At 39.3% G+C, this 15,308-nt stretch overlaps 2 protein-coding genes across 5 annotated transcripts in view; one reads left to right on the top strand and one right to left on the bottom strand.

Annotated features, from left to right (window-relative positions):
• Nucleotides 1-5,860: 5,860 nt before the first annotated feature.
• On the top strand, nucleotides 5,861-15,021 carry prg4b (proteoglycan 4b). 2 transcript variants are annotated; one of them, XM_039810525.1, is made up of 15 exons: nucleotides 5,861-6,139; nucleotides 6,237-6,321; nucleotides 6,668-6,784; nucleotides 6,961-7,083; nucleotides 7,519-7,596; nucleotides 7,721-7,774; nucleotides 8,370-8,429; nucleotides 8,537-8,830; nucleotides 9,535-10,344; nucleotides 10,869-10,955; nucleotides 12,087-12,223; nucleotides 12,393-12,549; nucleotides 12,693-12,800; nucleotides 13,233-13,361; nucleotides 14,472-15,021. In XM_039810525.1, the coding sequence occupies exons 2-15, from the start codon at nucleotides 6,255-6,257 to the stop codon at nucleotides 14,579-14,581; spliced, it is 2,331 nt and encodes a 776-aa protein (XP_039666459.1). In that variant the 5' UTR covers nucleotides 5,861-6,139; nucleotides 6,237-6,254; the 3' UTR covers nucleotides 14,582-15,021. The 2 variants fall into 2 exon arrangements, with proteins under 2 accessions (XP_039666459.1, XP_039666460.1); XM_039810526.1 differs by lacking the exon at nucleotides 7,519-7,596 and having other exon boundaries at nucleotides 5,864-6,139.
• Nucleotides 14,739-15,308, bottom strand: part of tprb (translocated promoter region b, nuclear basket protein) — a 31,294-nt gene continuing 30,724 nt past the window's right edge. For all 3 annotated transcript variants that reach the window (XM_039810521.1, XM_039810523.1, XM_039810522.1), the window contains one exon: nucleotides 14,739-14,874. Coding sequence is in view for 1 of the 3 variants with exons in the window: in XM_039810523.1 (XP_039666457.1) it covers nucleotides 14,825-14,874 (50 nt within the window). In the remaining 2 variants the exon portion in view is untranslated. The remainder of the gene's footprint in view (nucleotides 14,875-15,308) is intronic.

Below are 15,308 nucleotides of genomic sequence, written 5' to 3'. Positions count from 1 at the left end.
ATTCCATCAAAATATTATACATGTCTTTGTATTTAGCCTGGCATATATTTTGTATAGTTGGAACTTTGGGAGAATTTAACACTAGAATTTAAAATAAAGTTGTGTGTGTGTGTGTGTGTGTGTGTGTGTGTGTGTGTGTGTGTGTGTGTGTGTGTGTGTGTGTGTGTGTGTGTTTGTGTGAGCAATGTTTGGCTGCATATCATGTGCTTGTAATGACTAACCTGCTGGTGGTTAAGTGAGGTTTTAGGGCTTAAAAAGGCAGTTTCAGGAGAATATAAGAAACAAAGCTTTCTTCTCAATCAATGCTCATCTATCATATTGACTTCTCTATATCCAAGCAGTCAGGCCTCTTGGGACACTAAATAAACCCTGTTATTTACCACCAAAACAGAAAGACTTGCATATACCTTTTGCATACAGTTACAACAGATGTAATTTATAACCACAACACCATCTCTTGTTTGTTTTGTGTCTTTGGGAAAGACTTGTCCTTCAGCCACTCTTTACTAAGAAATGTACCTCACTACCTCACCCTTAAAAGTTATAAAACATAGCTGCAGTATTGCTTTCTTTTATAATGCCACATTCAGTCTGAATAATCGTAGTTATACAGCTAATGATTTGTGTAGGTTGATATTTCTGGCCAAGAAAAGAAATGAAAGAAATGTATAAATGACCACTCGTATACAAGCAGAAAGCAGTAAAGAAGCATGTCGTTTACACATATCCAGGTTAGCATTAATATCGTGATTTGCAGGTCATAGTAGGACCTAAAAAATGAAACATAGTAATTTAAATGCTGTCAAAATAGATTTCAAATTAATTTATTTGTCATAGTTCCATGTGTACTTGCATACATAAAGAAAATGACCAGCCACTTGCAATGCAACAGAAAAAGACAACAATCATACAGACGTACGTAAGAATACATAGACTAAAATATCTAAAACCAGATAAACATTTAAAAAAAACCATTTGACTGTACAGTGTGTTAAAGTGCTGTAGTACATGTACAGTATGTTAAAAAGGTAGCAGCGCAAAATAAGGGTTTTGACCTGCAATTCACCAAATGTACATGCATATGATTGAATTGCAGCTTGAAGGATAATCAGACAGCATGTCCATACTTGTACAGCATACATTTCAGGGGGTGAGTTACAGGGAAATATGTACCTCCAGGCCAACCTCGATGGTTAAGATGCTGACAGTAGTCCTGGAGGAAGCTAGGGCAGCAGCACTGGTGAGGTGCATGTTGATTGATAGTGAAATAGCGAGAAATAAATCTGTTTTCTCCATCAGTCCTTCAATGAAGCCTGTAACGTACATATGGTGCAGTGCAGGGTGTCATCGCCTTGGTATCAACAGCTGAGTCTGTACTGAGTCTCTCTAAATGTCTCAGCAGACAGCACAAGGCGAAGGTTGTTTCTATCCCTTAAGCCCTACTGCAGATCTCTCTCAGTGCTGTGCTTCACACATGGAGCCCTTACCTAATGACTTTGTAACAAAAGAAAAAAATAAGATTAATTATGAGTCAGAATTAGGAAACTGGTCAGAAAAGTGGAAGTTACGTATTTATTGAGATTATTTGTTTCCCTTTTATTTCAGAGTGACAGTGGATAGACAGGAGAGGTGGGGGATGACACACAGCAAAGGGCCACAGGTCAGATTCGTACCTGTGCCGCTGCAAAGGCCTCAGCCTACATGGGGCGCACACGCTTACTGGGTGAGCTAGAGGTCGCCCCAAGTGGAAGCTATTTTAACATCCATGCATCGACAAGTACTGTAAAAGAGCATCAACATTGGATAAAGACTTGTTGATAATAAAGGCAAGCCTCCAAAACTGATCAGCGGTGTTTTATGCTATTTGGCATAAATAATAAAGGAAAATACGGTAGCTCGATTTTGTGCAAAGGTATGGACATTTTGTTGTATTTGGTTAAACCAGCAACCATGTAGTGGATTTAGATGAAGTAGTTTCTGCTGAATATCTCTGTAAAAACTTACAGATTAAGTTTTTTTTAGGAGGACTAAGGACTTTGAAATGTATAAATGTGGGCATTGTCTATCTATCTGGGTACATGCAACTGGTGTCTTGGGCTTGGCGCTGAGAGACCTGACACAAACACAGCTGTTAAGACTCACTGCTTCCAGCTTCACATGTAGTCTCAGGTGCTCTTGCACATCAAAGACGTGAGTAGTGAGAGGCCTCTGCTGGAGGTGTCGATGCTTGATGTGACGCAATATTAAAATCAAGACAGAGTGCAGCAGAAGAAAATGTCAGACAGTGAGGTAGCATAGCACAAGGTTATAGCTGGAATACATTTCCTGTGAAGTAATTGAGATGGTTAGATTAGATTATCAACTTCCACCTTCAGACTTGCATTGAGCTGCAGCCAGGAAGACAACATTTTACCACAACGTCGCAAGATATCCACGTTATCTATGAGTGTTTTAATTAATACAAGACATAAATAAAACAAGATTTATATTATGTAGAGTATTACTTATCCATATGTTAAGTGTAAGATCACATACAGGAGGGTGAAATGCAAGCTGGGTCGGTATATACAAACTCTATCTTTCTGTAAACAGACTGTTGGCAGTGTCCCTCGCTTCCATCTGCTTGTAAACAAATGAAACGGAGGATGAGCCTTTAATCCATTGTAAAAAAAATCTTCCAAATAAAATTAAATGAGCTGTCGAATTATGTATCATCAGTGCCCGTCACCTGTTGGTGTTCCTATTCTTATCCTGCGGGAGTGTTGCTTCACATACACCAGCCGGTACGCTCTCATTTGTCTCCCTCTAAAGGTCCTTTGTGATCACGTTTCATTCATCGTATCAATACACTGTAACAATTTATTGTGACAAAGATTTTCATTATTTCATCTAGATTTCGCAGATGCCAGATGAAGGGCTTACATGGCTGGGTCATTTCACAGCTGTGTGAACCTTCTTTTGATTGTCTAATTAAGCATGATGTTAAGAACAAATTTATAGAAAATTGATTAGGAATCAAACTGAAAAAGAGTTTCATAAGACAAAGTGCTGTGCTTGTCCTCTGATGAAAGCAGGCTATGAAGTGTGTTATTTCCTGTTTTGAACTGAATTTTTGCAGAGGTTACTGAGCCTCTATTCAACTTGGAAGATGGCAAGAGCAAAATGCATCTACTGAATGAGGCCCAATGTGTACACCCACATGCTCTGAATCACCCTTCCTCCTGTGTGTCTGTGTTTTTCTGCCTCTCATCAGGCTCCCTGCAGGCTGGCTGATTAAAGCTGCCAAGACAGAAGATGGCCTTCACTGCTGACAAAGCACAGACACAGTTTTGGATCAAGAAAAAGAAGCTGACTTTCCTCTCAGGGGTCCTCTCATCTCCCCGGGAGACCCAGTGTGTACGATGTCCATCTGTGGTAATAAGGGTTTTGTGCCTTGTCTCAGTGATATAACTTTTTTGTTTTGTTTTGCTGGCTGTCTGTCTGTGTCAGGTGTCTGCCCTCTGTGGGCTTGTTGGCCTGCAGGGACATGATCAGGGATACTGCTTACTGCTCATGTCTGTGAACCATCAGGACTCCTTTTCAAGTATATATGTGTGTATATATACTGTGTATATATATATATATAATATGACCAAGTAATTGCCAAAATATAATCAGTGAGAAAGTGGCAAGAACATATATTTATATATGTAACATTATTATATAGTATAGTTTAAATGTTGTGATCTCACCTGATTCACAGATAGGGAAAAAAGCTACAAGATGCACGACTACAATTGTTTTACACACAGTTTACCTTGGAGTTTCACCCCTCGATCATTTGGGAAGTTGTTATTAGGGAGCACATGTCATTCACTCTCTATTCAGATGGACCACAAGTTGGTTTCTCTTATCTTAAGCCTGCCATGTCATGCGCTGGGGAACATCACAGCAGGTTTACTTTCTAAATTGTCTGAACTAGAAAGCAGTTTCTGGACACACTTAAGCACGAGGCGAAAGAGACAATAGTATAGAAAAAGAAGACAGCTTCCCAATTGCAAAACGTTTGTCAAATTGGGACCAAAAGCTTGACAGTTAAAGGTTTTGCAAAGAGACTGTATGCAGAAAATCTTTTCTCTTGAGCTTTTAGATGTCAAACTATTGCAGAGCAGACATCAAACTCAGACAACCTTGTAAACACAAGGGGGCGCACTGACTCTACTCTATTGACTAAACTTTCAACTTGACCCAGTCAACTTCTCAGTGTGGCATGTATCTCTTGGTCAGTGTTTTTCAATTTAAAATACCAAGGGCTTGATACTTCCTCTTTTCATGGTGCTGTAGTTGGGGAGTTGTTTACCATTAGCGATTGTGTTTACCTGACTGTTTGGTAGGCCCAGTCATTTCAACCAGATCCTGTTATCATTATTGCATTGACACAAGTACACTAATGAGTGCTTTTCCTCTAATTGGACCATGACATGATAGGAAAATACCACAGGCATGATATGGTCCATCAGCACTTCCAACCACAAAATGCCCACAGTGCAGACCAGCCCTAAATTATAAAAGTACATAAACACAGTGTTCAGTCTTGTATAGTAAAAAGAGATCCTGCCTGTTGTCCCCCTATAATGAAACAAGCCCTAAAGTAATTCTGTCAACTTTAGAACGAATCACAGCTAAATGTAGTTAATCTATATGTGAAAAACTCTTGTAGAAATACTCTAAAGTACTAGACAGACAGACAGACAGACAGACAACAGATACCTCCATATTCTTTAAATAGAATAAAACAGGCCTGTGCCACACTAAAACTCACACAACAGTAACTGTAATTGCTGCAGTGGTGAATATATTCAGGAACAAACAGGGTCAATAAACAGGTTGCCATAAGGTCATACTGTACTGAAGGGTTAGTGCATTTAGCCAACAGTAACCAGGTTACTTAAGTGCATGTAAACTCATTGACTATATACCATAACAGAAAATATTTGTTCATGACAGAAACCTCAAATATAGTTTGAATATAGCATAGAACATAGTTGAGTTCATAGTCAATAGCCCACGTTTGTTACATACAACGCCCCTCTCAGCAGTAAAAAGTAACTACAGTAAGTGCATTTACTCAAGTACTGTGCTTAAGTACAATCTTGAAGTATTCCCTTTTTATGCTACTTTAAGCTTCTAGTCTGACACATTTCAGGGACATTTTTTTTACTCCACTACATTCATCTAACAGTGATACTTTTCAGACATATATTTTTTACATACAAAAAAGATATGATCAGTTTATAAGATATCATGCATTATTATTGATTAATCTGATCAAATGTATATAAAGCAGTAGGCATTAGCTCCACTTTATTAGCTATAACATAAAAGTACTGCTGTCATGTTCATGCATCAATAATATCATAATATACAGTAAAACAGACAGGGCTTATTCTGCCTAATGAATACTTTGACTGTTGATACTTAAAGTACATTTGGCTGATAATATGTACTTTTACTTCGGTGAAATTTGGAATGTGTTACGTCCCTATTGTGTCTACGGGCAGAAGACGGTAACAATTAAATAAACCTGGGGAAAAACCAAGGGAAAGGCAGAAACAGTTCAAGATTAATTGTAGTGGTCTCAGTCAGCGTGTTGCAACACATTCATACTTTTACTTGTAATTTAGTATCTTTATAGTGTGTTATTACTCCTTCATCATTCTTCATCATCTTTCTTTTTGCACCCTTTTTCTCTCAAAGACTGAACAATAAAACACCCTGCTGACCTATGAAGTGAAATAAATTACTCAACTGCCCATGTGGTATTGATTTGACGAACCAAGTCTGTGAGGATGTGACGGTGTCCACTTCACTCATTTTGTGACTGAATAGCAAGTCAACAAATTTTGTTTTTCCTGTTGCTCAGAAGTATTTGAAGTCAGCCGTCTGTCTGGCACAGATGTGTGTTAATGTTTGTGGGGAATCATGATGTCTGGACCTATGGTCTGGTCTGGACTGGTCTGGACTGGAGGATCCTCCCTACAGCCTGTGAGATCATCACACTTTTAATTAGACCGGATCCGCCAATTAGCCGGTCTCTCTCAGTCTTTTAAAAGCAGCCGAGGCAAACCTTCAACAGGATTCTGACAGAGGCTCAGACAAGGTAGGTTACCTTTAATTTCCTCTTTTCTCTCTTAGGATTTTCAGTCCTGATCATGAATGCCCTCTGATTTATTTATTTTTTTGTGTCTCATGCTTAGTTTCAGATTTACAGAAGGATGTCTCCCGCTGTACTTTGTGCTGTTATTTTGCTGGCATGTGTCTTCACATTTAGTGCTGCTCAAAGTAAGTATTATGTGTGACATACTGCATAGAAAAACATTTAACTTAGCAATTTTCAGTATTCTGACTGCCAGAAATTTGTTGTTTAATGAAGGGCTTTCCTGGAATGTGTTTTCTGTTCTTGTACTCGTTCATGTTTACTCTGTTAATAATTAATACGAGAGGTATGTCTCTGTATTTGTCACTACTTCAGAAATCAATTTCTGGCACAGTGGTATTATTTACACACTATGTCCTCAAGTAGACAATGTTTTGGGACAAAAGATGATGCAAAATGTAAAAGCACAGATGCCATTATGTCCCTCTCTGACACTTTTTTTTGTTTCCATGTACTCTTTCTCATAAACAGCAAGCTGTAAAGGTCGATGTGGTGTTGAGTACTACAGGGGTTACATGTGCCAGTGTGATTATAACTGCCTGTCTTATGGAGAGTGCTGCAAAGACTATGAATCCCAATGCACCACAAGTGAGTTTTATAATCACTGTCAAATGTTTTTATGTCAATTTATTACTAATTTTCCTAATCCCCATCCTGAAGAGAGCTACCTTTCATATACTGCCTGAATGTTCCATATGAATAACAAAATAATTATATCCCTGTGTAGTCTTGTTGTACGAGTCTGTTGTGTTTGTGTGCAACAGAAAACTCATGTAAAGGACGGTGTGGCGAAGGCTTCAAAAGAGGCCGGCTGTGTAGCTGTGACTCTGACTGCGCTAAGTACAAACAGTGTTGTCCAGATCACAAGATGCACTGTGATGAAGAAGGTAAGCCTTGTCGGACAAAGTCAGCATGATTGGGTTGGTTTTTCTGCATGTTAACCACCTCGACAGATGTCATTCACAGTTTCACGCTAAGTAGCATTACCATGATATTTGCTGTTTAAGTTTAAAGTTTAAAGTGGCTACACATCTTTGGAGTCTTCTTTGGATATATGGTCATACATGATCAGCAAATACAGTGATGGTCGTGTGACAGCATGACTGCATGTTAAAGTCAGCCCTCACCTCTCTCGGTTGCACTGTCATGCAACAATTATCATTTCAGATTAGTATTTGTGCATGAGTGGTGCAGTGAAGCCAGGATTAATCTGACATGGCATGTCCACCAGCATGCGGAGTAGCATGCAGTGCATGCAGTAATCTGCACAAATGCATTGGGTTAATTTTGACAATATTTTCTGTCTCGGTTAATTACCACAGAAGAAATCAGTGAAGCAGCCAGTGCAACAGCACCAGTGAAGACTAATTCATGCAATAATGTAAATAACAAACCAAAAGGTATATTTAAATTGGCAATTAGGTTGATTTTTCTCCACATTTTTGAGTAATTTAGGATTTAAGGCATTTAAGGTTTTTTACAGGGTTAACTCTCAAACCTTTATTCGTGAATATATTCAAACAGAGCCGACTCAACAAGCAACAGAGACTTCTTCATTCAACAAGGGAAACAATGCAGGTGACTATGCTTTTGAAATATATATATACATCTTGAATAACTGCTGCTCCAATGACAGAAACTAATGCTCATTACCTAAATGATCATCATGAGCTGAACTCAGTGGATTTAATAAGGCATACGTCAGGAAGACGGCAAGAATATGTTTACGGTTGACTGCCACACTGTGGCTCTGTTGCTGTGGTTTGCTTTGGGGGCCAAGCCAAGAGAAACAAGCCCCACTGGCCAAAAGAAACACAAGGAAGCAGTGTTGTCATGAGTGTGTAGGAGGGTTACGGATAACATAGGCTCAGTCACAAGAGAGGAAAGCACAAAACGAAGCCAAGAAAGGATGACAGAACATTTTCTTGGGTGTTTTAATTCACTAGTTGGCTTGGAATAGTTTTGTAGGTGTAGATTCTCTTGCATCCGTGTTACTTCTCTCTCAGGAGGAAGACATGTCGTGACATTTCCGTCTGGAATGCCAAGACATTCAGAGTCAGTGATGTACATGCTCAAGAAAACAAATGCAGGAAAAATAGAGATAGTATTTATTACACAATTAACAATAGGAATTCTTAACATTTATATTTGATTTTGCCTTATTTGCTCACAGATGACCATTTGATTCCACTGGTCAGTCCAACATCATATCCACAAGATGATCCCAGTGATGGTGAGCAATGATGTGCATGGATAATAAATCTAGCTGAACGTTTTTCCCCCAGTAAAGTTTCACGAGTGTGACAACCAGGTGTGCACCTCTTCTCACTTTTCCTCTAGATATGTACTCCCAGATTATTCCCAATGATGAGTTTTCCAACAATAAAGTGGAGGACCCGGAGGCAAGTCCAATCCTAGAGAGCACCAGCAGCTATAGATCGTCTACAGCTGACCTACTGGATCAAATTTCTACTGAACCCACCCAAAATCCAGACACTCTGGAGTTCAGTACAGAGTCATTTACAGTCTTCTCTCAGAAACAGACGACTCTCTCAGATATCGAAAAAACACAGGCCGATGACAGCCCCTCCACCCTTTACCTCATCAACGAGGAAGCCCCCACTGAGAACACAGGTAGGTGATGTCCAGGGATTAGCTGGCAGGCACAAATAGATGGGTGGCAAATTCAGGGAAAAACACAAAGAACCCAAGTTACCACAAACTACCAGAATAGCTTCAAAGCTCCTCATATATTCTCAAATACTATTAACTATACTGGAAGATAAATGCCATTATTCCAAAAGATATTCCCCTCATTCCCTCATGTTTTGATGGTGGTGGCAGAGAGCGCTGTCTTACATCTCGAACCAAAATCTCCCGTAGGTCTCCAATACTAGTGAATACAAGGGCCATACTACATTAAAATACCTTCATTCTTTCTTTAAATCATTGTTTAAAAGAAATCCCTTTTCTTCCTCTCACTACTCCTATTCTAACTAAACTTAAAAAATAGCCACATTAGCCACTAGGAGTTAGTAAGAAGTCTTATACTTGTCTTTGGTTTGTGCAGTTCATATTTCCACTGTAGAGTGATGTTTTACGACAGGTTTAAATAATTGCATTTTGAATTATTAAATATTTTTCGAAGGAGAAAGGTCATTTACATGCTTATCAAACCATTTAGTGTATAAAAGTATCTGCATTTCTTACATGTATGTACTCATTTATTCACGTTTTTTTCCTTTACTTTGCCACCTATACAGCTGTCATTAATTCAATAATTCATTAACATGCTCCTTACTACTGTTGAATTCATAATCATGTTTGTCCTCCTCCAGGTGCCAGTGATCCTACCATCTCATCCGAGACAGGAACAACTCTCCCTCATCCCACAGCAGCAGCTGATCATGTCTCCCGCCAGCCTAGCCCAACCTCAGGACCCCAAACTGAGTATTCTCCTACAGCCGACACCCCAGAGCTCCAGACAGCGGGGCAGGGAGAGGTACAGCCTGAGGGTGACGTTCTTCCTGATGATCCCACTGTAGCCTCCTCTGATGAGTCAGATGTTACAACCCTACCCTCCAACACAGCCTCCTACACACCTGTGGCCCCAGTATCCGCAGGAGCCACACTGGGCCCTTTTACAGTCCTGGAAAACTCTCAGGTCACCACCATCTCTGCCTCAACGCTGGACCTGACACCCAACCCAGAGGCAACCACTTCAAACGCCGGGCCAGATGATACTGAGAAAAACACAGAAAGCGTCACTACAGGCCCTCCATCTTCTCTGGCAGACCTTGAAGATCCTTCCACCAGTGTTTCTCCTGCAGGGCCCGGGGACTTGCCAGAGCTTGAAGCCCCGATTACCCACATTCCCTCATCCACAGAAGCAGTGCAGGATGACACGACAGATGAAGTTACAGCAGGAGTAACCACTAAACCACTAAATGTCACTCCAGACCCAACCAAACCAACAACACCTATAGCCACCTTAAAACCCCAGGCCAAACCTGACCCATACAACCCATTGCCAGTTAAACCAACTCCGGCTAAACCTACCCTGGCTAAACCCAGCTCCAAACCTGAGACTAAGCCTCAGGACACTGCACAAACTCTCAACATAGATAATTCCAGAAACTACCAAGCAGGTAAGAAATGTTCTTACCATCGGTCTGGATTCTCAACACTACATCTAGTGAAAACAAATAGCCTGAAAGATTAATTCTGTGACTCTGAAATGGGAAATTGCAGTGCGAGTATCGAAATTCCATTCCCGTAGTCTCTGCTGATATCTAATTTATTTTACATGAGTCTAACACTATTGCAAAAATGGAGGCCTCTAGTTTCTGGCACATATTTATTACTGCTCTCAGCCTGCTTTATGAGCTTGGTTGTTTTTTCATTATGCCTCTGGGTGAACAGAGCTTCCTTCAAAGCGTAGCTACGATATATTAAATGACAATGGTGGCTGTTTTCCCACTCTAAATGAATTAAACACTCCTTTAAAATTGAAATAAAGCTCAAATACTTAAAAGAATGGAAAGTCCTTAAAGCTCCTGGAGCACAACATTACATATAACACCCAGTAACTGTGATTGCATGGTTTCTTTGTCTTATTGCTTGTTTATCCAAACAGATGGTTTTTCTCACAAAATGTCTTTTTTTTTCTCAGATGACAGCAACGATACAAATCTGTGTAGTGGGCGGCCGGTCAGTGCAGTCACTACGCTGAGGAATGGCACAATTGTGGTTTTCAGAGGTTAGTGCCAGCCAGGCAGCTGATCCAAGAATGGTATCACACATTAAGCCAAATACCAGTTAATTACCATACAAGAGAGCAGTGATGGAAAGTATATTTTCTCAAGAACTCAACATAACAACCGTTTTGAGGCGCATGCTTTCTGTTTTTTTCTTTTTTTTAATGATACTCGATACATCTACGTCACCACATTTCATAGGGAAATCTGGCACTTTATTTTTTCTTCTCTACATTTATCTGACAAGTATAGTTAGTAACTTTTGGAATAAAGATTTTAGATAAAAGAAAAAAAACTATGATGAGTTTTTAAAATAGAATACATTGTGTACGAGTTGTTAGGGGGTCCATCAAATTCCATTTAAACAGTTTGAAGAGATAAAATAAAATAAAAAAATCTATCCAATTAATTATCTCACGACCCCTCAGATTTACCTTGTGATCCTTTCTTGGGGGCCCGGCCCCTAGGTTGGATACCACTGGACTAAAGTATTTAAAGTCTATAAAAAAAATTGTTGAAACAAGCTGCACCTGGACCAGCTAAAACAGTGAAATGCTATTATTATTTATGACATTACTGATACAATCAACATTTATGTATACATGTTGATATATCAGTAATGTCATAAATAATATCACAAGGACAATTGTTTTACATCAAGAGTACTTTTAATTTTGATACATTAAGTTGATAACACTTCTGCACTTTTACAATTTTGAATCCAGGACTTTTGCCTATGATGGAGTATCCTTACATTGTTGTATTGGTACTTTTAAGTAACAGATTTGAATACTTCTTCCACCACTGCAAGAGTATAAAAAGTACAAAAAGTAATGACCTGAGGTATCTAAAAATCTGAATAAACAATGTACTGTATATCACCACAATATAATACATAATTCACATAAAGTAAAAAATACAACAAACTTTGTTGTTACTCTGATGGTAATCCTGGCTGGATTGGCTGGAATGTGGTTTGTTATATTTTGGTGCACAGCCTGTGCATTAGGAGAGATGCCTACGATTTGAGACAAAAATGAAATCACGCTGAAACCATGCAGGAACTCCTAGTGCACCTTTAAGAAATATTGTACATTGGACCACACTAATGTAGAAATGTTATTGGTTTTTAGGACACTACTTCTGGATTCTGGACAGAAACATGGTGCCTGGTCCGGCTCGCGGCATCACACAAGTGTGGGGCGTCCCTTCCCCCATCGACACGGTGTTCACCCGCTGCAACTGCCAAGGGAAAACGTACATTTTCAGGGTACATTTACTCATCTCATCCAAACCATTGTGTGCATTTGCCAAATCTGAACTATATCACCGTGCATTTCTGCTGTTAAATACAGTCTTAGCTCTTCTTTGATGCCACATTTCCTCTTGAGCACTCTTATTTTCTAAGGTTTTATTGTTTTGGGTTGTGATCTTTGCAGGGATCCCAGTACTGGAGATTTGAAAATGATGTGTTGGACCCTAACTATCCAAAGGTCATTGCAACAGGCTTTGATGGGCTTCGGGGCCACATCACAGCTGCTCTGTCTGTGCCTCAGTACCGTATGAGGACAGAGTCAGTTTACTTCTTCAAGAGAGGTGATAAACTGCTGTTACAGAGTCAAGCTAATTATTATCTTTTTTGTTTCTTTATTCCATTTGTCTTAATGTATTTTTTCCTCAGTATAAAAGTATTTAAATACTGTGTATATCATGCAAATGTTCTTGACCAATTCTTCCAGGGGGATTTGTTCAGAAATATTCCTACCAGTTTGGCACCAGTCCAACATGTGGCAGGAAAGTCCAGAATGCTGTTTTCACACCCCACAACCGAATGGTTAGACAAGCAGGTAATCCAATAATTAAACATTCGTACAGGACAAGAACTATTTTAACCTGTATTACATAAATTCATCTCAACAATGACATGGATTGCATTTTACTTTCCTGATTTGTGTGGTCCTGTATAAATGTAACCATAATGAGTGTACTGGGTGTTTGCTGAGCATTTTAACAGATTTACTCTAACTTACGTAAACGTGTTTTATTTGAGTTACAACACCTGCAGTTCTCTGAAAACGTGAGTCATGCTTTTGTGGAGGTGAAAGGGGCATTGAGGTCCATCTTGTAAATAACTGACAATGGGAAATAAGTTGCCAGTGTACAGTTATTGGGACTGTAACTGTTGAAGGGTTGTGATATTTAACAAAAGAATGTCAAAAATAAAATAGGACATAAATAACTATTATGTGAATTCCCTCATTTTACTCTTTTATTTCCAGTGTCTCTTCTCGGGCCAGCTGTCAACATCAGGACATCTTGGAGAGGTTTCCCCTCCACCATCACAGCTGCTGTGTCCATCCTGAGCAACAGAGAGCCAGAGGGATACAAATACTACGTCTTCTCAAGATGTAAGTCATCCATACACACCCGTGCTGTAGTCATATCTCGCTTTTGAACAAATTTTGGGAGTATATTTAGTTTTGTTTTTAAGATTTGTTTCTTTAAAATCAGTCTAGTACTAAAAAAATGTGTTTGCAAATAAAATTTTCAAGCTTTATCTTCTAGCCTGGTTAACACCAGACCCTTATCAGTTGTAACTGAGAGTGGGTCTGGGGAAGGTTCATTCGCAGCCCATTTCCAAAGGGGTGTCACCGATAGACGCCTCTTAAATGCCTCTGGGCGCAATTGGATAGACCTAAAACCAATCAGAGCGCTAAAGCAGCTCACGCTTCAACGTCGCTGCGCTATCGTCATCGTGTAAAGTCTGCCTCAACGGCTGTGATTGGTGCCTCGATTTGGAAAAATTGGAAATGGGCTCTTGGCCAGACGGACTTGCAGAGTCTAGGCTATCCTCTGCACATCAAGGCCCAAATGTCATCATTAAAGAAGAAAAAAAACTCCTTGCCTTATTTTGGATTAACTCCCCACAAATCTTGATTACTGAAATAAAAAGTGAAACTGGTCTATAAAGATGTCTTCCTTTACAATATTGAATTACTAATCTTCAAAAGAACGTCCTTCAATTGTCTGCACCAAGACTTGTTAGCTCCATTCACATAATGTCTGACAGGCCTAATGAGGACCATGTGTGTCAGGGTGCGGTGGGCTGTTAGGCAGATGTTAAGGTCATTAAGGGTGGTGTCCGTTCACCTACGGTTCAAACGGAGTAACCGCAGTAAAATATTCCATTTTAATTATAGCTACAGTTTGAAGAATACGGTGATTCCCGTCTGAGTAAAATATTTCACTCAGTTTAATTATCAGGAGGCATTTGTGTCTAGTTGTTTGCCGTTCAAGAAACATTACAGCTTTTAAGATTCATGTCCTGCTGTAGCCAAAAGCTGTCCAAGTTAACGTCCTGAAAACTCAGAGGTCAGGACCGTTGGAAGATGCAAGAGATTCTGTTGTATGCCACTTTCATGTTCACTAAAAACTGGCATTAACATGGATTAAAAAGTACATCCTGAATACCATGTATTAATTAAAATGCTTCATCAACCATTCTGTTTCTTTTGCAGCCAAATCCTACAACGTGAGGCTGGATAGTAAACTTCCCGTCATTGCTACTCCTGCAGCCAACGCGTCACCTCAGAGCAACAACTTTTTCAATTGCCAAAAGACAGTCTGATGAAAGAAAGTTGTCTCATATACATTTTTTTTGTAGTTTTAAAGTTTATTACATTCTTCATAAAACACACCACTTCAGTATGGACTGATTACAAAAAGGTACATTAAAAAAAAAAAAAACTAAACTAAAAACAGGCTTCAGAACAAGTGAACATTATCAAGGTTGAATACAGAATCTGCAAACGCTGATTGGAAAATGTGTTTCTGATGGGAATGACAAGTCATCGTTGTCGAGACGAGTGCTTTATCTCGCAAATCGTCTCCCATGCACACCTCGAGAAGGAAATCCCTGACCTGTTGGGATATAAAATGTTTCTGTTCAAACAAAGCCTGCATACTAATGAAAAGATTTTGTACATTGGCTGTATGACGTGTATGAAATGTCAAACAATTGTTTCCTCTGCTATTCTCATCAACAATAAACTGAATTACACCAAAATATATTAAATGCTATGACTGGTAATTCAAATGAAACAAATGCTTTGAGATCCATCCATCCATCCATCCATCCATCCATCCATCCATCCATCCATCCATCCATCCATCTATCTATCTAAAAAATTAGATGTCATTGTCTTGTAATCCACAAGTTTTGGGCATCCTTTTGTTACTACTATTGTAAACTATTCCTGCTTAAATCACAATATTATATCATGAGCAAATGTTAGGGGTGTGACGAGACACCCTGTTCACAAGAACGAGACGAGATATTATCACTATTATTTCAA

The sequence above is a fragment of the Perca fluviatilis genome, chromosome 9 (assembly GCF_010015445.1).
Source record: "Perca fluviatilis chromosome 9, GENO_Pfluv_1.0, whole genome shotgun sequence".
Taxonomy (NCBI): Eukaryota; Metazoa; Chordata; class Actinopteri; order Perciformes; family Percidae; genus Perca; species Perca fluviatilis.
Note: the sequence above shows the minus strand (reverse complement) of the source record. Positions and strands in the feature narration are given on the sequence as shown.

Coding starts and splice junctions, on each gene's coding strand:
- prg4b (XM_039810525.1), top strand. CDS start 6,255: ATGTCTCCCGCTGTACTTTGTGCTGTTATTTTGCTGGCATGTGTCTTC. Junction 7,084..7,518: donor GATGCACTGTGATGAAGAAG/GTAAGCCTTGTC, acceptor TAATTACCACAG/AAGAAATCAGTGAAGCAGCC. Junction 7,597..7,720: donor TGTAAATAACAAACCAAAAG/GTATATTTAAAT, acceptor ATATTCAAACAG/AGCCGACTCAACAAGCAACA.